At 35.7% G+C, this 22,258-nt stretch overlaps 2 protein-coding genes across 2 annotated transcripts; both read left to right on the top strand.

Annotated features, from left to right (window-relative positions):
* The first annotated feature begins 525 nt into the window (after nt 1-525).
* Nucleotides 526-10,838, top strand: LOC133325257 (angiopoietin-2-like). Its single transcript, XM_061534046.1, has 6 exons — nt 526-657; nt 713-777; nt 861-881; nt 1,052-1,129; nt 7,568-7,938; nt 10,732-10,838. The coding sequence occupies exons 1-6, from the start codon at nt 526-528 to the stop codon at nt 10,836-10,838; spliced, it is 774 nt and encodes a 257-aa protein (XP_061390030.1).
* Nucleotides 10,839-14,933: 4,095 nt separating this feature from the next.
* Nucleotides 14,934-18,875, top strand: LOC133325256 (ficolin-1-like; the record flags this gene model as incomplete). The annotated part of the gene is made up of 6 exons (XM_061534045.1): nt 14,934-15,065; nt 15,121-15,185; nt 15,269-15,289; nt 15,460-15,537; nt 18,317-18,745; nt 18,819-18,875. Coding segments are annotated over exons 1-6 (782 nt in total), but the record flags the coding sequence as incomplete, so codon positions are not given.
* Between the last annotated feature and the right edge of the window lie 3,383 nt (nt 18,876-22,258).

The following is a 22,258-nucleotide window of genomic DNA, read 5'->3' as shown; positions in this document are numbered from 1 at the left end:
CTCTTTAATGAGGAACGTCGCTCAACTTTCCATGACCGCACTCGAACAGAAATTCTACATTGTGTTAGGTCGTTAGATTTCACTTCTTCCAGCTGCTGCATTTTGAATGGCTTCACATCTAAATGCTTCCGAGGCTCAACCGTCGTTATATGGGGGCTATGTCCAAATGTGAACCAATATAGCCCATCTTCGAGCTTGATCTTAAGCTGCAGGCAAAAGACAAAATTCCTGATTACAGCAGATGAACATATGTAAATACACATAGATTTCATATACATACATACACTTTATAGGATCTGAAAAGGATAATTTCCCTAAGTCATTAACCAAAATTCGGACTTAATATACCACCCCACCACCCTCCATATCGTGGTGGATGGAACACAAAAAAAAACTTGTGTTTTTTTTTTTATTTTTGCGAAACATTTTGTTCTGATAAGCCTGCCAAGAAGTTTATAAGCCATGTTCGAATTGCCACTATTCGTCAGTTGGCAGCAGAATCTCGATCGGGACAGAATAATCGAAATGAAGGCAATTGTTCTATTCGCATTAGTAATCGTACAGATAATAACCGACAATGTGGCAGACGATAATATTATGGCCTCCAAAGCCAGTAGCATACCCGAGGAAGAGACCACTGACTCTGCTGAATACGATGTAAATAAATTCCAAATATTTAAAAGATTTTGTTTATTGACAATGACAATTTCAGAATACCAATGACTTAGTTCAAAAAATTGATGCCCTCTTGGCGGAGACGAAGGAGATGACTCAGAAGTATGTATTTGGAATCGAAGTGATAAAAAAAAGTGAAGAAAATTTAAAAACATCTTGATTTTTGTTCCCTGTCTTTATTCCAGAATTGATGATTTAACCAAAAGGTAAGGCACTCATTCCATGATAAAATTTCATGGGACTTGAAGGGTATTTGGGAGATCACTAAATAATTTCAATGATAAAGAAAACTAAATATCCAATCCTTAACACGATTTGAATATTCTATATCAAAATATTATTCGCCTATTAATGATCACATTTGTTCTATTTCCAGGCAAGAGGAACTGGAAGGGAACATGGCAAAAATAGTGGAGCAACAAATGTCATCGATGAATGTCACCCTGAAGGAGAAGTATGTATGAAACTATTTAGAGAGATCAATGTTTTCTATGGGTTTAGGGTCACTAGGTTTATGACTTTTCCTGCTTCAAGAAAAGCGATGCTAAAATCCAGCCAAAGACTTCAAAATATCGATCGATCGATAGTCTTATAACGGAGAAAATGAACTGAAATTTAATAATTTTTGGCAGGAAGTGGATATATACACCTAAGGAGGTCTCAGGTGAATATCTCGAGCGGTTGCAAACGGAATGACAAATAACCAGAACCTTCGATTATAAGAATTCGAATAGTGTCGGGAAAATAGTGGTGTTACAAATTAAGACTCAGACTTAAATTTGACTTTTTGTTAGAACTTTTTTTTTATACCCTCCACCATGGTATGGAGGATATATTAATTTTGTCATTCCGTTTGTAACTCATCGAAATATTCATTTCCGACCCTATAAAGTATATATATTCTTGATCAGGGTCCGTCCATGTTCGTCCGTCTGTTGTAATCACGCTATCTTCTAAAGGAATTGAGATAGGCTGCTGAAATTTTACATACGTTTGTCTTTTGTCTACAGGCAGGTCAAATTGGAAGATGGGATATATCGGTCCACGTTTAGGCATAGCTTCCATATAACAGTACCTCCCAATTTTCGGTATTTTGGGGTTCTTGAGCGCGTTTTTTTTCAACCGAATACGCTGAAATTTGGTACATTGAGTTCTTATTGGCTACTAAATTTCACCACACAAAATAATAAATATAGGTCCACTTTTTCTGTTAGCCCCCATATAACGGCACCTCCTAATTTTCAGTATTTGGGGGGTTTTGATTGTATTTTTCCACCGAATTAGTTGTAATTTAGTTTTTTTGAGTTCTTATTGGGTACCAAATCTCTCCACAAAAACTTATAAATATAGGTCCATTTTTTCGGATAGCTCCCATATAAGGGTACCCCCAATTTTCGGTATTTTTTGGGGGGTTTTCATCCGAATTCGCTGCAATTTGGTATTTTGTAGTCGTATATGGTAACAAATCTCCCTACCAGAAATTCTTAATATTCGCCCCCTTTTTGGGGTCGTCCCCATATAACCCCCTTTTTATACCCTACACCAGACTGTGGTACTGTGGTCTTTGTGCATATGTTTGTAATAGGCAAAAATAATCGAGATAGACACATGGTTCCTTTCGAGAATATGCATAGAATCACATTCTAAGTCGATTTATTCATGTCCATCCGTCCGTCCGTCTGTCTGTACATGTTAAATTGTAAAGTACAGGTCGCATTTATGATCCGAATTGAATAAAATTTGGCATACGTCACTTATTTGGCCCAAGGACGAATCCTATTGAAATTAGGAAAAATCGGTTCAGATTTAGATACAGCTCCCATATATATTTTCGTCCGATTTAATGTAAATGGTGCACCAAAGTCCCTATATATCTTTCGATGTGCATGAAATTAGGCACAGCGCACTGAATTCAGTCTAGAATGATGTGTGCTAAGTTTCCTAATAATCGGCTTAGATTTAGATATACCTTCTATAACTGGCGAAATGAAAAATTTAGTATCGGTTGCAGAATGACAGGTTTATTGATCCAATTTCATTTTACTGGTCCTTTAAAAATGCGGCGTCTGTTAGGATTCATCTGTTGAGTATACCCAAAGTGGTGAAGCGTATCATATAGTCGGCCCCGTCCGACTTTACTACTTTCCTTACTGGCTTTTATTATAATAGTTATATGATTTGTTCCGTGTTTGGGTTTGTTTCTAAGACTCTGTTATAATCATTTCATCTGCGGAAGATACGAAAAAAAAAACTAGAACATAAGGTTCGATAATTAGCCTTACTAGAATTTGGCTCTGGAAGATATCCGAAAAATTATCTCTTTTTCAAGAGGGCAGTTAAAGCGAATATATTAAGGAAAGGTTTGCTTGCCACTTGCTTTGTGTGACTTTGCAGGGCATGACAGCTATTGATACCAACACAATGCAGATTTATACAAATGGCGCCCAACGTGACAAAGAATTTTTTCCATATTACATAATAATTTTGGGAGAATGAGGCAACGATAACATGAACTAACTGCATAAAAAAACTGAAAAATCGGATAGTATTGTTTCATAAAATGGCGCCGATATATCCCAATGTAAAATGGCGCCCAACGTATTTTTTTTTTTTATACCCTTCACCACACTGTGGTACAGGGTATTATGTCTTTGTGCATATGTTTGTAACAGGCAAAAGGAAACGAGATAGACACATGGTTCCTTTTGAGAATATGCATAGAATCACTTTCTGAGTCGATTTATGCATGTCCGTCCGTCCGTCCGTCCGTCCGTCTGTCCGTCTGTCCGTCTGTCCATGTTAAATTGTAAACAAAGTACAGGTCGCATTTATGATCCGAATTGGATGAAATTTGGCATAGGTCACTTATTCGGCCCAAGGACGAACCCTATTGAAATTGGGAAAAATCGGTTCAAATTTAGATATAGCTCCCATATATATATTTAACCGATTTAATGTAAACGGTCCCTATATATCTTTCGATTTGCACGAAATTTGGTACAGCCTAATCATTTAGGTCTAGAATGATGTCTGCCAAGTTTCGTGAAAATCGGTCCAGATTTAGATATAGCTCCCATATATAGTTTCGTCCGATTTCATGTAAATGGTACCCCAAAGTCCCTATATATCTTTTGATTTGCACGAAATTTGGTATAACGTGCTGAATTAAGCCTAGAGTGATGTATGCCAAGTTTGGAGAAAATCGGTCCAGATTTAGATATAGCTCCCATATATAGTTTCGTCCGATTTCATGTAAATGGTGCCCCAAAGTCCCTATATATCTTTCGATTTGCACGAAATTTGGTACAGCCTAATCATTTAGGTCTAGAATGATGTCTGCCAAGTTTCGTGAAAATCGGTCCAGATTTAGATATAGCTCCCATATATAGTTTCGTCCGATTTCATGTAAATGGTGCCCCAAAGTCCCTATATATCTTTTGATTTGCACGAAATTTGGTATAACGTGCTGAATTAAGCCTAGAGTGATGTATGCCAAGTTTGGAGAAAATCGGTCCAGATTTAGATATAGCTCCCATATATAGTTTCGTCCGATTTCATGTAAATGGTGCCCCAAAGTCCCTATATATCTTTCGATTTGCACGAAATTTGGTACAGCCTAATCATTTAGGTCTAGAATGATGTCTGCCAAGTTTCGTGAAAATCGGTCCAGATTTAGATATAGCTCCCATATATAGTTTCGTCCGATTTCATGTAAATAGTGCCCAAAGTCCCTATATATCTTCTGATTTGCACGAAATTTGGCATAACGTACTGAATTAAGCCTAGAGGGATGTCTGCCAAGTTTGGAGAAAATCGGTCCAGATTTAGATATAGCTCCCATATATAGTTTCGTCCGATTTGATGTAAATGGTCCACCAAAGTCGCTAAATATCTTCCGATTTGCACGAATTTTGGCATAACGTACTGAATTGAGTCTAGAATGATGTCTGCCAAGTTTCGTGAAAATAGGTCCTGATTTAGATATAGCTCCCATATATAGTTTCGTCCGATTTCATGTAAATGGTGCACCAAAGTCCCTATATATCCTTCGATTTGCACGAAATTTGGCATAACGTACTTAATTGAGCCTAGAATGATGTCTGCCAAGTTTCTTGAAAATCGGTCCAGATTTAGATATAGCTCCCTTTTATTATAGATTGATTTTAAGTAATTGACGTACTAAGGAACCAATTGGAATAAAACGTTCTGAAAGTTGTATAACCTAACCTGTGACAAGTTTGTTTGAAATCGCTCAATATTTGGATAGAGCTTCCATATATATTTTCGCCCGATTTGTAGTAAATTGGGCATCAAACTCCTCATGTTAGTCAGATCGACATCAAATTTTGCACAACTTAAAAAATTGAGCATAGAATTACGTAGTTGCGTTTTCTAGAAGTGCAGACATAGCCCAACGGTGACCTATTTATATTTGTTTGAAGTCGATTGACATACTTTATGGATAGATCTAGGTAGAATAAATATCACATTTTTTCATCCAATTTTATGTTATAGTCCTGCTTAATATACCCATAGTGGTGAAGGGTATCATATAGTCGGCCCCGTCCGACTTTACTACTTTCCTTACTGGTTTAATCTGAAGCAAAACTATGACTTTGAAAACAAGAAAAATAAGTTTATGGGTCTCACTATATAGAAATAAAAATGTATACAATGTCAAAAATTAAAATGGCGCCCAACATGATATTTACAATTGCCACAAATCTGTGTCCCGAAAAACTTAGAATGTGTTTGTGTTCCAATATAGAAATAAAGTGTCCCGAAAAACTTCAAAGTTTAAAGTGGCGAACAACATATTTTCAAGCCATTAGATATAACAAAAACCAGTAAGGAAAGTAGTAAAGTCGGACGGGGCCGACTATATGATACCCTTCACCACTATGGGTATATTAAACAGGACTATTAACATGAAATTGGATGAAATAAAATATGTGATATTTATCTAAATGTGAATCTACCTAGATCTGTCCATAAAGAATGTAAATCGACTTCAAACAAATATAAATTGGTCATCCGTTGGGCTATGTCTGTACTTCTACAAAACGCAACTACGTAAATCTATGCTCAATTTTGTAAGTTGTGCAAAATTTGATGTTAATCTGACTAACATGAGGAGTTTGATGCCCAATTTACTTGAAATCGGGCGAAAATATATATGGAAGCTCTATCCAAATATTAAGCGATTTCAAACACACTTGTCACAGGGCGAAACTATATATGGGAGCTATATCTAAATCTGGACCGATTTTCACGAAACTTGGCAGGCATCATTCTAGGCTCAATTCAGTACGTTATGCCAAATTTCGTGCAAATCGAATGATATATAGGGACTTTGGGGCACCATTTACATGAAATCGGTCAAAACTATATATGGGAGCTATATCTAAATCTGGACCGATTTTCTTGAAACTTGGCAGACATCACTCTAGGCTTAATTCAGTACGTTATGCCAAATTTTGTGCAAATCGAAGGATATATAGGGACTTTGGGGCACCATTTACATGAAATTGGACGAAACTATATATGGGAGCTATATCTAAATCTGGACCGATTTTCACGAAATTTGGCAGGCATCATTCTAGACCTAAATGATTAGGCTGTACCAAATTTCGTGCAAATAGAAGGATATATAGGGACCGTTTACATTAAATCGGTTAAATATATATATGGTAGCTATATCTAAATCTGAACCGATTTTTCCCAATTTCAATAGGGTTCGTCCTTGGGCCGAATAAGTGACCTATGCCAAATTTCATTCAAATCGGATCATAAATGCGACCTGTACTTTGTTCACAAAAATACATGGACAGACAGACAGACGGACAGACGGACGGACGGACGGACATGCATAAATCGACTTAAAAAGTGATTCTATGCATATTCTCAAAAGGAACCATGTGTCTATCTCGTTTCCTTTTGCCTGTTACAAACACATGCACAAAGACATAATACCCTGTACCACAGTGTGGTGAAGGGTATAAAAAGCGGCAAAGCCCCCATACAAATGTTCCGCTTAATTAATTTATTTAATTTTTTGTTCAAACATCCAAATTCGATTTTAAAATTGTCGAATAAATGAGTTTTCTCTCTTTCTTATTTTATTTCAGAATTGATGATTTAACCCAAAGGTACGTGATATATGCGATATGGCAGATACGCTAAATTAAATGAGTTCTTAGAAGGAAACTAACTCAATTTTCATGAACGTCTTCGGGATTTTATTCGCAAGCAGCAGGTCGTCCATTAAATTCCTTTTTTTATTTTGCAGGCAACAGGATCACGAAAAGGATATAAAACAAATAGTGGACCACGTGTCCTGGATCAACAGGGACCACATGTATGTATGAAACAATTTACAACAATTCATGCAAGTATCAATCGGCTATGCCGATCAATGTATATCCACAGTTCCAGTAAAGGATACCGGATTCATTCAACTTTAATTTCATACATTTTTACCGGTTCTATTCGCATACCCTTCACAACCAGGGTATGGTTACCTTTGATGATTTATATAGAGAATCGTTTTTTGAGTCGATTTATGCATGCCCGTTCGTCTGTCCGCACGTAGTATTTGATGTTATCTATTACAAATGGCAAAGAAATGGTTATTTTGACTAGAACTTGGCTCTGGAAAATTGTCAAAGGATCTCGCTTTTCCAAGAGGGAGTTAAAGGGGAAATATTCAGAAATTATTGCTAGTCTCTTGCCACTGAAGATATCGCAGGCAGGGAATTTATTCTGTTTTCATTTTCGTCTGTTTTCGCCCATTTTTCAATAAAAAATCATTGTCATCATGATTTCAGGAATCTGCATGACATGCCTACGCCGTCCTCTAATAAGCAAAATTTGTTTTCGATTTTTTTTCTAGAAAACATCTTGAGATTTTACGAAATTGGACTACAATTGTCAGACGCATGGACGGCTCTGTCAATTTTTACAGGAACTGGCGATCCTATAAAATGGGTTTTGGTAATCCACCTCACGGCGAATACTTTATTGGCCTAGAAAGATTGCATGAATTGACGACAGCCGTTCCAAACATCGAACTTAAAGTGATTTTAAGAGATTGGCAGGGTGAGGACCGTTATGCCCTCTATGATGGCTTCCAAATTGGAAATGAAGCCGAGAAATATCGACTCAAGGTACTAGGCAAATACAGTGGCACTGCTGGTGATTCCTTGGCATATCACAAAGGTATGAAGTTTACTACCTTCGATGAGGATAATGATAACAATGATGGTAATTGTGCCGAGCGATGGAAAGGGGCATGGTGGTTTCATGATTGTTTCAAGAGGTATAACAATCATTTTCGATTACATATTATTTTTTGTTTTGTTTTTCAATTTATTTTCGTAATTTTTCTTTACAGTCATCTATTTGGAAAATATGAAAATGAGAAGGTAGCAGCAGGCCAGGGCATTCAATGGTTTCATTGGAAAAATACTTATGCTTATTCATATAAATATGCCGAAATGCTTATTAGAGCAAAACCGGAATAAAAATATATTTTTAATGTTTCTAATATTGAATATTGAATAAATAAAATAAATAAATAAATGACAATTTATTTTGACTTTCTCAGTCTACTTTCAAGAAACAAAATATTTCCATTTTTTATTTATTTTATAAGAACGGATAAAGTTATTCAAGAATATTTTGACGCTATCAAAGTAATTACAGCGGGGTATAATGCACTTCTGGCCCAGGGGGTTTACCAAATTCAGATCCAAATTTCTTGCAGTTTTGTTTTAGATTGGGGAAGCCAAGTAAAGAAATTCAACTATGGAATTCAGGTATTTTCAAAAAAGGTTGAGGTAAGTATACTTAAAAGAAATGTAAAAATTGAAAAATTTTCATTGGCTGTTGATATAAAAAAATCAAAGAAATTGGCCACATTTGAAAATCTTTATTACATTTTGTAAAAAAATATGAATAAATTAATGGGTCTTGGAAATATAGTGAAAACCATGTAAAAACTTCGTTTAGTTCGGAGAGGCTGAACATTTTATGCTCTACACAATATGCCTTAAGGGGACCCCCCCCCCCATTCTCGGGGTCAAATTTTTTGTTGATATAATTCGAATCTACACTGATTAAAGAATGTCTCTACAAAATTTCAAGTGAAAATCTCAAGAACTCTTGAAGATATATCCGATTTATTGTGTCAGCATCAAGTGACGGCTGAAGGGCTTCTTCAAACTTTAAACGCGTTTTTCTCTAAACATTTTTTTGCGAATGGCGCGGCACGATAACTCAAAAACTAATAATCCAATCGGTTCCAAATTTTGCAACGTTTCTCTGGGAGTGTATAGCTCTCGTATGAACTAGGATAAAGCCAATCGGTGAAGATCTTCCTTATTTTTTAACTTGGTTTTTGGTAAAAAAATCGGCGATTTTCCAAAAATATTTTTTTCAAAGGTCCACCATTTTTTTAATTTTAGAGCGAAGTCAATAATCCTAGTTCATACGAGAGCCAGACATGTACTCTTTCTAACACCGTTGGAATTTTCGGATTCCGATGATCCAGTGAGGAGTTATCATGCCCGCCATCAAATATAAGGACTTTTCTTTAATTACAAAAACAACAACAAAACAATAACAAAATTTTTTTGTAAATTATTTTTCTTCTCTTTTAAATCTTCAAATATATATGTGCAAAGTTACAAACCTTAACAAGCATTGGTATTGATTTCCCAGCCCATTGAAAATCTTGAAAAATTTAAATCGAGAATGGATGGGGTTTCCTTAAATCGGTTGGGATCTTATGTTAAATCGGAGACCTACATTGCCTAATTTCGATAAATATGTATGAAAGCCCTGAGGAAGCCTTTGTAACAAATTTCAGCCATGTCGGTGGGGGGAAATCCAGTCAAAGCCTTTAAAATACCGAAAATGAATCGGTACGGTTATATGGGAGCTATACCAGAACGTGGAATGATATTGATTTTTTTATTGATGGGAAGATTTGAAACCCCATTAGAAGCTAAAATAAACAAATTATAGCCAATTACTTTCAAAAATTCGCCCACAATACGGAATAAGGGGTGATGGGGTTGGGTGATTGTGTCCCATTATATGGGTAGACTTTCCGAAATCATGGGTCGTTACTGATAATTTTTTGGTGGATTGACAACTCAAAAATCTTAAAAAATATCTAAAATTACAGCCAATTTGGTTGAAAAATGTGTCAAAATCCTTCAAAATACCGAATATTTGGGGGTACCCTTATATGGGGGCTATACTAAAAATTGAATTAATTTTGATCATTTTTGGTAGGAAGATGTATTACCCAACGAGAACCCAAAAAACCAAATTGCTGCTGTTTAGGTGGAAAAACGTAAACAAAAGCTCCAAAATACCGAATATTTGGGAATACCCTTATATGGGGGCTATTCTAGAAATTAAACCAATTTTGATAATTTTTGGTAGGAAGATGTATTACTCAATGAGAACCCATAATAACATATTACATCTGATTAGGTTGAAAAACGTGTCCAAGCTCCGCAAAATACCGAATATATTTTTTTGGGTACCCTTATATGGGATATACCCCGAAACATTAGCCTATATTGATAATTTTTGGTAGAAAAGATTTTCTTTCAAATGAAAATCCTAAAAAATATAAAGATCCCCAAAATACCGAATAATGAGAGATGCCGCTCTGTGGGGAGTGGACCCTTAAATCACACACCTAATACCTAAAAATGTATAGATCACAAAAATTACTGCCCCGCTTTATTGAGAATTGTCTAAAAAAAGGAAATCATGGAAAGAAGATCCAAAAAGTCCCCTATCATGAAGGGCTAGAGGGTTAATGTGTTCCACAAAAATATTAAGCCTAATGTTAGTAGGAATATCGCCGAACACACCTTATATCTAAAATGTACACAACAAAAGAATTTCCCTTGCAGATTCATTGATAATTGAAGAAAAAGTGAGCAAAAAAGAAAAAAGAGGAAAATATTTATTCAGCATAATGTTAGTAAAATATTGCGGAACACACCTTATACCTAAAATGAATTCCCTTTGCAGATTCATTGAGAATTGAAGAACAAGTAATCAAAAGGGGAAATATTTTAAAGAAGTTCCGTAAAGTCGTCTTAAATGATACGCTAGAAATATGTCCACAGAAATATTAAGCAAAATTAGTAATAATATTGCGGACACACCCTTAAATGAAACGCTACAGGGTTAATTATGTCCACAAAAATATTCCCCATAATGTCGTAGAAAATATTGCCGAACACACCTTATACCTAAAATGTACACAACAAAAGAATTTCCCTGAAGATTCATTGATTTTTGCAGAAAAAGTGAGCAAAAAAGAGGAAAATGTTTTAAAGAAGTTCCAAAAGGTCCCCTTAAATGAAACGCTACAGGGTTAATTATGTCCAAAAAAAATATTCACCATAATGTTAGTAATAATATTGCGGAACACACCTTATACCTAAAATGTACGCAACAAAAGAATTTCCTTTGAAGATTCATTAATAATTGAAGAACAAGTAATCAAAAGGGGACATATTTTTAAGAAGTTCCGAAAGGTCACCTTAATTGATACGCTAGAGGGTTAATTAGTTGGACAAAAATATTCTCCATAATGTTGTAAAAATATTGCCGAACACACCTAATACCAAAAATGTATAGATCAAACCAATGAAGAAAGAAAATAAACTGACTGGACCTTGGAAATATTTAAAAATTTAAAGTCATTCTTAATTCTGGTCGATGTTGTAGTTGTTGTTGTTGTTGGGCAATGATAAGAACCAATGCATAAATTCTGAGATTCCAAAAAAAGCCAACAACAAATGTTGTACAACAAACAAATATTTATAGAAGAAAATATTTTCCCAGTTAAAAATTCGTATTCCATAATAATATGGGTTGGTCATCCATCAATGGCAGCTGCAATTCGATCGAAGAGTCTTGTTTTCGCCCTCCCATGGATGGATGATAAACCAATGGAGTAAACAAGTTTTTTATGCCCTCCCCTACAACATGGAGTGTATATTAAATTTCTCATTTCATTTGCCAACACCTTGATGTAATTATTTCCGATCCTATCCTAAGTATACACATATATATTCCTGATCAGAACGTTTTTCAGTTGTAATTTGGCATTTTGGGTAGAAAATCTACCCACAAAACCTATTTTAATATTGATCCACTTTTAAGGATGGCCTTCAAAGAGCGGTACCCCCGATATTCGGTATTTTGAAATGTTTTTGGGCACAGTTTTTAATAGAATTGGTTCTTAATTGATATTCTCAAGTAACAAGCAAAATCTCCCAGACCGTTTCTCATTAGAAGGAGCTGAAATTTGGAATATCTTCCCGCTAAAAATTATCATAATTGGTTTACTTTTTAGAGTAGCCCACACCCCTGTATAACACTGCTTGGCAAATTTTGATATTTTGAGGAGTTTCAGCTTGAGTTTCAACCCAATTGTCGGTAATTTTATATTTTGAATGATCTTCGAAGAAAAAAATCTTCCTACCAAAAATTCTCAATATTGTCGGAAGTTTCCGGGTAGCCCCCATACAATGGTACCTACATTGCTCGGTGTTTTGGCCGGGTGATTGGACACGATTTTCCATCCAATTGACTGCAATTGGATTTTTTAGCTTCTCAGGGGGTGTCACATCTCACTACCGACAATTTGAAATGTTGGTTTAAGTGTTGGTCCTGTCCATTATACGGTATTTTGAGGACTTGGGCTGCATTTTCACATCGCTGTGGTTGCAATTTGGTACCAAAAGGTTCTTGAAGGTCTATAATTTGACATGGCCCCACATATACTGGTAGATCTCCATTTTTCGTATTTTTGAAGATTTTAAATGAATTTTTTGCATCGAAGTGACAATAATTTGCCATTGGAGGAGGGGTATTGAAGGGTAAAACAAAAATGGGGATAAGAATTGTATACTTTATAGGGTCTACAACGGATCCTTCGAGGTTGTTGCAAAGGGAATAGAAATTGACACACTACCTTCTGATGGAGGGTATACAAAGAAAAAAACACTATGGAAAGTAGTATGGTCGGACTAGTCCGACTATATGATACCCTTCACCACATTGGTTATATTCTAGATATGTCTCCTAACAAATGTCACCATTTCGAAGGAACGATGACATGAAATTGAACGAACTGGAATATATGATCTTTATGCCTTTCCGGTTCGAATTAGAGCAAACTTGATACACGCTATTCGGTAGGCCACACTCTTCAAAATTTAATCTCAATTAGACACCCGTTGGATATCTATTTGTGAAAGCTGTGTCTGCATCTGCAACAGTTGCAACAACAAGCAATAACGTCATTCTAGTCTCAATTCGATAGGTTGTGCAGAATTTCGTGTCACTCGATGCACCGTTTATCTAAAATCCAACGAAAATATATATGGGAGCTATATCTAAATCTGAACCGATTTTCATGAAACTTTGCACACATCATTCTAGACTCAATTCAGTACGCTGTGCCAAATTTCCTGAAAATCGAAAGATATGTAGGAGCTTTGGTGCACCATTTACATTAAATCGGACGAAAATATATATGGGAGCTATATCTAAATCTGAACAGATTTTTACGAAACTTAGCATACATCATTCTAGGCTTAATTGAGTATGCTGAGCCAAATATCGTGCAAATTGAAGGATATATAGGCACATTGGTGCAGGATTTACATAAAATCCGATGAAAATATATATGGGAGCTAGATCTAAATCTAAAGCGGTTTTCGCGAAACTTAGCACACATCATTCTAGACTTAATTCAGTGCGCTGTGCCTAATTTCGTGCACATCGAAAAATATATAGAGACTTTGGTGCACCATTTCTATAAAATCGGACGAAAATATATATTTGAGCTATATCTAAACTTGAACCGATTCTTACGAAACTTAGCACACACTATTTTAGACTCAATTTAGTAGGCTATGCCAAATTTCGTGCAAATCGAACGATAAATAAGGACTTTTGGGCACCATTTACATTAAATCGGACGAAAAAATATATGTGAACTATATCTAAACCTTAATCGATTTTCCCCAATTTCAATAGGGTTCGTCCTTGGGCCAAATGAATGAGCTGTGTCAAATTTCATTCAATTCGGATCATATATGCGACATGTACTTTATTTACAATTTAACATGGAAAGACAAACGGGCAGACAGACAAATATGCATAAATGGACTCAGAAAGTGATTCTATTCTACCGTGGATGGACTCAGAAAGTGATTCTATTCTACCGTGGATTTTTTTTTAATGAATATATTTTCAGGGCCCAATAGAAGGTGTGGATTTTCTAAAGAATATATTTTTTTTTTCAAATAAAACAGTGACTGGTATTAGTACCACATGGCACTACTCATCGTATTCATTATCGAACATTATAGCTATGTATTGCGGTGTCAAGATAATTTTTTTTTATCTACGAAGATAGGTGGTGGGCGTACAGAGCCAATTATAAAAGTATTTCTTATGTTCTGTTATCACTCACTTGTACCCAATGGGGCTTTACAATTAATTAGCTATTGGCAATCTTTTGCATCAGAGAGGTCGGATTGAAAATTTTCGAAATAAAAAAGTGCCTGAAATCTTCATGTGAATCTATAGAAACGTCCATATGTAGTTTAATAATTAAAAAAAAATATTTCCTGCAAATCTTGACCGCAATGGTCCATCCGTTCAGTTGAATTTTGGCCTATGCTCTTTAATGAGGCCGACGTTCCAACTTTCCATGACCGCACTCGAACAGAAATTCTACATTGTGTTAGGTCGTTAGATTTCACTTCTTCTAGCTGCTGCATTTTGAATGGCTTCACATCTAAATGCTTCCGAGGCTCAACCGTCGTTATATGGGGGCTATGCCCAAATGTGAACCAATATAGCCCATCTTCGAGCTTGAGCTTAAGCTGCAGGCAAACGACAAAATTCGTGATTACAGCAGATGAACATATGTAAATACACATAGATTTCATATACATACATATACTTTATAGGATATGAAAAGGATAATTGCCCTAAGTCATAAACCAAAATTCGGACTTAATATACCACCCCACCACCCTCCATATCGTGGTGGATGGAACACACAAAAAAAACTTGAGTTATTTTTTTTTATTTTTGCGAAACATTTTGTTCTGATAAGCCTGCCAAGAAGTTTATAAGCCATGTTCGAATTGCCACTATTCGTCAGTTGACAGCAGAACCTCGATCGGCACAGAATAATCGAAATGAAGGCAATTGTTCTATTCGCATTAGTAATCGTACAGATAATAACCGACAATGTGGCAGACGATAATATTATGGCCTCCAAAGCCAGTAGCATACCCGAGGAAGAGACCACTGACTCTGCTGAATACGATGTAAATAAATTCCAAATATTTAAAAGATTTTGTTTATGGACAATGACAATTTCAGAATACCAATGACTTAGTTCAAAAAATGGATGCCCTCTTGGCGGAGACGAAGGAGATAACTCAGAAGTAAGTATTTGGAATCGAAGTGATAAAAAAAAGTGAAGAAAATTTAAAAACATCTTGATTTTTGTTCCCTGTCTTTATTCCAGAATTGATGATTTAACCAAAAGGTAAGGCAGTCACCCCATGATAAAATTTGATGGGACTCGAAGGGTATTTGGGAGATCACTAAACAATTTCAATGATAAAGAAAACTAAATATCCAATCCTTAACACGATTTGAATATTCTATATCAAAATATTATTCGCCTATTAATGATCACGTTTGTTCTATTTCCAGGCAAGAGGAACTGGAAGGGAACATGGCAAAAATAGTGGAGCAACAAATGTCATCGATGAATGTCACCCTGAAGGAGAAGTATGTATGAAACTATTTAGAGAGATCAATATTTTTTATGGGTTTACAGTCACTAGGTTTATGACTTTTCCTGCTTCAAGAAAAGCGATGCTAAAATCCAGCCAAAGACTTCAAAATATCGATCGATCGATCGATAGTCTTATAACGGAGAAAATGAACTGACATTTAATAATTTTTGGCAGGAAGTGGATATATACACCTAAGGAGGTCTCAGGTGAATATCTCGAGCGGTTGCAAACGGAATGACAAATAACCAGAACCTTCGATTATAAGAATTCGAATAGTGTCGGGAAAATAGTGGTGTTACAAATTAAGACTCAGACTTAAATTTGACTTTTTGTTAGAACTTTTTGGTATACCCTCCACCATGGTATGGAGGATATATTAATTTTGTCATTCCGTTTGTAACTCATCGAAATATTCATTTCCGACCCTATAAGGTATATATATTCTTGATCAGGGTCCGTCCATGTTCGTCCGTCTGTTGTAATCACGCTATCTTCTAAAGGAACTGAGATAGGCTGCTGAAATTTTACATACGTTTGTCTTTTGTCTACAGGCAGGTCAAGTTCGAAGATGGGATATATCGGTCCACGTTTAGGCATAGCTTCCATATAACAGTACCTCCCAATTTTCGGTATTTTGGGGTTCTTGAGCGCGTTTTTTTTTCAACCGAATACGTTGAAATTTGGTACATTGAGTTCTTATTGGCTACTAAATGTCTCCACAAAAAATTATAAATATAGGTCCACTTTTTCTGGTAGCCCCCATATAACGGCACCTCCTAATTTTCAGTATTTTGGGGGTTTTGATCGTATTTTTCCACCGAATTAGTTGTAATTTAGTTTTTTTGAGTTCTTATTGGGTACCAAATCTCTCCACAAAAACTTATAAATATAGGTCCATTTTTTCGGATAGCTCCCATATAAGGGTACCCCCAATTTTCGGTATTTTTTGGGGGGTTTTCAACCGAATTCGCTGCAATTTGGTATTTTGTAGTCGTATATGGTAACAAATCTCCCCACCAGAAATTCTTAATATTCGCCCCATTTTTGTGGTCGTCCCCATATAACCCCCTTTATTATACCCTACACCAGACTGTGGTACTGTGGTCTTTGTGCATATGTTTGTAATAGGCAAAAATAATCGAGATAGACACATGGTTCCTTTCGAGAATATGCATAGAATCACATTCTAAGTCGATTTATTCATGTCCATCCGTCCGTCCGTCTGTCTGTACATGTTAAATTGTAAAGTACAGGTCGCATTTATGATCCGAATTGAATAAAATTTGGCATACGTCACTTATTTGGCCCAAGGACGAATCCTATTGAAAATAGGAAAAATCGGTTCAGATTTAGATATAGCTCCCATACATATTTTCGTCCGATTTAATGTAAATGGTGCACCAAAGTCCCTATATATCTTTCGATGTGCATGAAATTAGGCACAGCGCACTGAATTCAGTCTAGAATGATGTGTGCTTGTTTCCTGAAAATCGGTTCAGATTTAGATATAGCTCCCATATATATTTTCGTCCGATTTAATGTAAATGGTGCACCAAAGTCCCTATATATCTTTCGATGTGCATGAAATTAGGCACAGCGCACTGAATTCAGTCTAGAATGATGTGTGCTAAGTTTCCTAATAATCGGCATAGATTTAGATATACCTTCTATAACTGGCGAAATGAAAAATTTTGTATCGGTTGCAGAATGACAGGTTTATTGATCCAATTTCATTTTACTGGTCCTTTAAAAATGCGGCGTCTGTTAGGATTCATCTGTTGAGTATACCCAAAGTGGTGAAGGGTATCATATAGTCGGCCCCGTCCGACTTTACTACTTTCCTTACTGGCTTTTATTATAATAGTTATATGATTTGTTCCGTGTTTGGGTTTGTTTCTAAGACTCTGTTATAATCATTTCATCTGCGGAAGATACGAAAAAAAACTAGAACATAAGGTTCGATAATTAGCCTTACTAGAATTTGGCTCTGGAAGATATCCGAAAAATTATCTCTTTTTCAAGAGGGCAGTTAAAGCGAATATATTAAGGAAAGGTTTGCTTGCCACTTGCTTTTAGTGACTTTGCAGGGCATGACAGCTATTGATACCAACAAAATGCAGATTTATACAAATGGCGCCCAACATGACAAAGAATTTTTTCCATATTACATAATAATTTTGGGAGAATGAGGAAACGATAACATGAACTCACTGCATGAAAAGACTGAAAAAATCGGATAGTATTGTTTCATAAAATGGCGCCGATATATCCCAATGTAAAATGGCGCCCAACGTATTTTTTTTTTTTAATCTGAAGCAAAACTATGACTTTGAAAACAAGAAAAATAAGTTTATGGGTCTCACTATATAGAAATAAAAATTTATACAATGTCAAAAATTAAAATGGCGCCCAACATGATATTTACAATTGCCACAAATCTGTGTCCCGAAAAAACTTAGAATGAGTTTGTGTTCCAATATAGAAATAAAGTGTCCCGAAAAACTACAAAGTTTAAAGTGGCGAACAACATATTTTCAAGCCATTAGATATAACAAAAAAAAAAAATAACTTTGAACTTCACAATAGAACTAAAATTCGGAAAATCCTCAGTTTTATAAAATGGCGCCCAACTTGATATGATCACTTCTAAAATGACATAAAAGGGCTATATACAGAAACAAATAATAATCGATACCACGAGGTCTTTTTCAATATTAACAATTAATTGCTAACATCCTGTATGATTTCGCCTTTATCAATATTTATTCTAGAGAAAGCCTTGACACTTTACAATATTGGACAACAATTGTCAGACGCATGGACGGCTCTGTCAATTTTTACAGGAACTGGCGATCCTATAAAATGGGTTTTGGTAATCCACCTCACGGTGAATTCTTCATTGGCCTAGACAGATTGCATGAATTGACGACAGCCGTTCCAAACATCGAACTTAAAGTGATTTTAAGAGGTTGGCAGGGTGAGGAACGTTATGCTCTCTATGATGGCTTCCAAATCGGAAATGAAGCCGAGAAATATCAACTCAAGGTACTAGGCAAATACAGTGGCACTGCTGGTGATTCCTTGGAATATAACAAAGGTGCGAAGTTTACTACCTTCGATGAGGATAATGATAACTATGGTGATGGTAATTGTGCCATTGAGTATAAAGGGGCTTGGTGGTTTGATCGTTGTTCGTACAGGTATAACAATCATTTTCAATTACATATTATTTTTGTTTTGTTTTTAATTTCTTTTCGTAACTTTTCTTTGCAGTCATCTGTTTGGAAAATATAAAAATGAGAAGGATGCAACATCATTGGGGATTGAATGGTATTATTTCAAAAATACTGCATATTATTCATTTAAATATGCCGAAATGCTCATTAGAGCAAAACCGGCATAAATATATATATTTTTTAATGTTTCTAATATTGAATATTGAAAATAAATAAAAATATGACAATTTATTTTGACCTTCTCAGTCTGGTCGCAAGAAAAAAAAAATAATTCAATTTTTTTATTTATTTTATAAGAAATGATGAATTTATCCAAGAATATTTTGATGCCATAAAAGTAATTACATAATGCACTTCTGTCCGGGGGGTTTACCAAATTCAGATCGAAATTTGTTGCAGTTTTGTTTTAGATTGGGGAAGCTAAAGAAGGAAATTCGCCTATGGAAATCAGGTATTAAAAAAAATTATGTAAGTATACTCAAAAATTTCTTTAAAAATTTACATTGGCTATTGATATAACAAAATTTGACCTCTTTGCAGTTCGCCAGATATAACCAGTTTGCCACCAGGTCCAATAAATGGCATTAACTGACAGCCCGTCATTTCTCTAAGCTCAGACCACTTCACCATAATCGTCTCCATCAGCAAACCATCCGATTACATCATCCCTGAACGCCGCACTTTCCTCAACCATATGAAAGCCAACTGGAAAGAATTCCAGCGCTTTAGAGAACTTTCCATTCATTCTGGTGCACGGTTAGCAGAAAGGCAGAAATTCCAGGACATCATTGAGGATGCAGCCGTTAAAATAATACCGAATACCAGAGATGATACCTAATTTACCAGCAGAGGCAATTGGTGTAGCCAATAATGAACTCCGCCGATCTAACCCAGCATATCCTAGGGTCAGGGAACTCACGTTGGAAATCAGCAAATTCGTCGTGGAGCATCAGCGGTATAAATGATTGGAACATCTGAAGAGCTGCAACAACGGAACCGGTGTGACTAAACTGTGGGCAACGGTTAAATCGCTCTCGAAACCTGTTTAGAAGGATGATGATAAGACCTCGGTCACATTAAACGACGAAACTTGGGCTGATTCGCAGAGATGTGCCAGTTATTTTAAACGACAGTTTGTCGAGCATTCCGAGAGCGACAGGGCGAAGGCATCGTATAAAATGTCTTCCCGCCGGGGAGTTATCACCACAGTTTACAATGGGAGATGTTCCATATGTCATCCGTATCGAAAACTCATCTAAAGCTTTGGGCCCTAATGGAATATCCATGGTTATGGTTATCCCCCATCTGCCCAATTTCAACTGGACACGGTATAAATCACAAGAATTCCTGCGATGGAAAAATTCTACAAAAATCCTTTTAAATGAAACGTTAGAGGGTTAATTAGTTCCACAAAAATATTCCCATAATGTCAAAGAAAATATTGTCGAACTCACCTCAATATACACACCTAAAATATACACATCAAAATAATTCCCTTGAAGATTAATTGAGAATTGAAGAAAAAGTGATCAAAAGAGGAAACTATTTTAAAGAAGTCCCAAGAGATCCCCTTAAATGAAACGCCACAGGGTTACTTATGTTCTCAAAAATATTCACCATAATGTTAGTAATAATATTGCGGAACACACCGAATACCAAAAATTAATAAATCACAACAATTCCTGTCTCGCTTAAATGAGAATTGACAAAAAAAAAAACGAAATCTTGGAAAGTAGACCCATAAGGCCCCCCTTAAATGAAACGCAGGAGGGTTAATTATGACTACAAAAATATTCCCCATAATGTTAGTAATAATATTGCGGAACAGACCTTATACCTAAAATGTACACACCAAAAGAATTTCCCTGAAGATTCACTGACAATTGAAGAAAAAGTGAGCAAAAAAGAGGAAAATATTTAAAGAAGAGCCAAAAAGGTCCCCTTAAATGAAACGGTACAGGGTTAATTATGTCCACAAAAATATTCACCATAATCTCAGTAATAATATTGCGGAACACACCTTATACCTAAAATGTACACAACAAAAGAATTTCCTTTGAAGATTCATTAATAATTGAAGAACAAGTAATCAAAAGGGGACATATTTTTAAGAAGTTCCGAAAGGTCACCTTAATTGATACGCTAGAGGGTTAATTAGTTGGGCAAAAATATTCTCCATAATGTTGTAAGAAATATTGCCGAACACGCCTAATACCAAAAATGTATAGATCAAACAAATGAAGAAAGACAAAACAAAATTACTGGACCTTGCGAATTTTTAAATTTTAAAGTCATTCTTAATTGTGGTCGATGTTGTAGTTGTTGGTGTTGTTGTGCAATGACAAGAACCAATGCATAAATTCTAAAATTCCAAAAAAGCCAACAACAAATGTTGTACAACAAACAAATATTTATAGAAGAAAATATTTTCCCAGTTAAAAATTCGTATTCCATAATAATACGGGTTGGTCACCCATCAATGGGCAGCTGCAATTCGATCGAAGAGCCTTGTTTTCGCACTCCCATGGATGGATGATAAACCAATGGAGTAAACAAGTTTTTTTATGCCCTCCGCTACAACATGGAGTGTATATTAAATATATCATTCCATTTGCCAACACCTTGATGTAATTATTTCCGATCCTATCCCAAGTATACAAGTATAATTGGTTTACTTTTTAGAGTAGCCCACACCCCTGTATAACACTGCTTCGCAAATTTTGATATTTTGAGGAGTTTCAGCTTGAGTTTCAACCAAATTTTCGGTAATTTTATAATTTGAATGATTTTTGAGTAGTAAACCTTCCTACCAAAAATTCTCAATATTGTCAAAAAATTCCGGGTAGCCCCCATACAATGGTACCCTACATTTTTCGGTGTTTTGTTGGGGGATTTTTGTAATTGGATTTTTCAGCTTCTCATGGGGTGTCACATCTCACTACCGAAAATTTTAAATGTTGGTTTAAGTGTTGGTCCCCCATTATTGGGTATTTTGAAGGCTTGGGCTGCATTTTCACATCGCTGTGGCTGTTATTTGGTACCAAAAGGTTGTTGAAGGTCCATGATTTGACATGACCCCACATATACTGGTAGATCACCATTTTTCGTAATTTTGAAGGTTTTAAATGAATTTTTTTCATCGAAGTGGCAATAATTTGCCATTGGAGGAGGGATATTGAAGGGTAAAACAAAAATGGCAATAAGAATTATATACTTTATAGGGTCTACAACGGATCCTTCGAGGTTGTTGCAAAGGGAATAGAAATTGACACACTACCTTCTGGTGGAGGGTATACAAAGAAAAAAAACACTAAGGAAAGTAGTAACGTCGGACAGGGCCGACTATGTGATACCCTTCACCACTTTGGGTATATTCTAGATATGTCTCCTAACAGATGTCGCCATTTCGAAAGAACATAGACATGAAATTGAACGAACTGGAATATTTAATCTTATGCCTTTCTGGTAGCAATATGA

Source organism: Musca vetustissima, unplaced genomic scaffold, assembly GCF_032173495.1.
Source record: "Musca vetustissima isolate MV318-11 ecotype Yass unplaced genomic scaffold, APGP_CSIRO_Mvet_v1 utg98657, whole genome shotgun sequence".
NCBI lineage: Eukaryota > Metazoa > Arthropoda > Insecta > Diptera > Muscidae > Musca > Musca vetustissima.
Note: the sequence above shows the minus strand (reverse complement) of the source record. Positions and strands in the feature narration are given on the sequence as shown.

Excerpts from the sequence above, each read along its gene's own strand:
- LOC133325257 (XM_061534046.1), top strand. The coding sequence starts at position 526 with ATGAAGGCAATTGTTCTATTCGCATTAGTAATCGTACAGATAATAACC. Across the intron at positions 658-712 it reads CTGACTCTGCTGAATACGAT|AATACCAATGACTTAGTTCA; the intron begins GTAAATAAATTC and ends TGACAATTTCAG. Across the intron at positions 778-860 it reads ACGAAGGAGATGACTCAGAA|AATTGATGATTTAACCAAAA; the intron begins GTATGTATTTGG and ends TCTTTATTCCAG.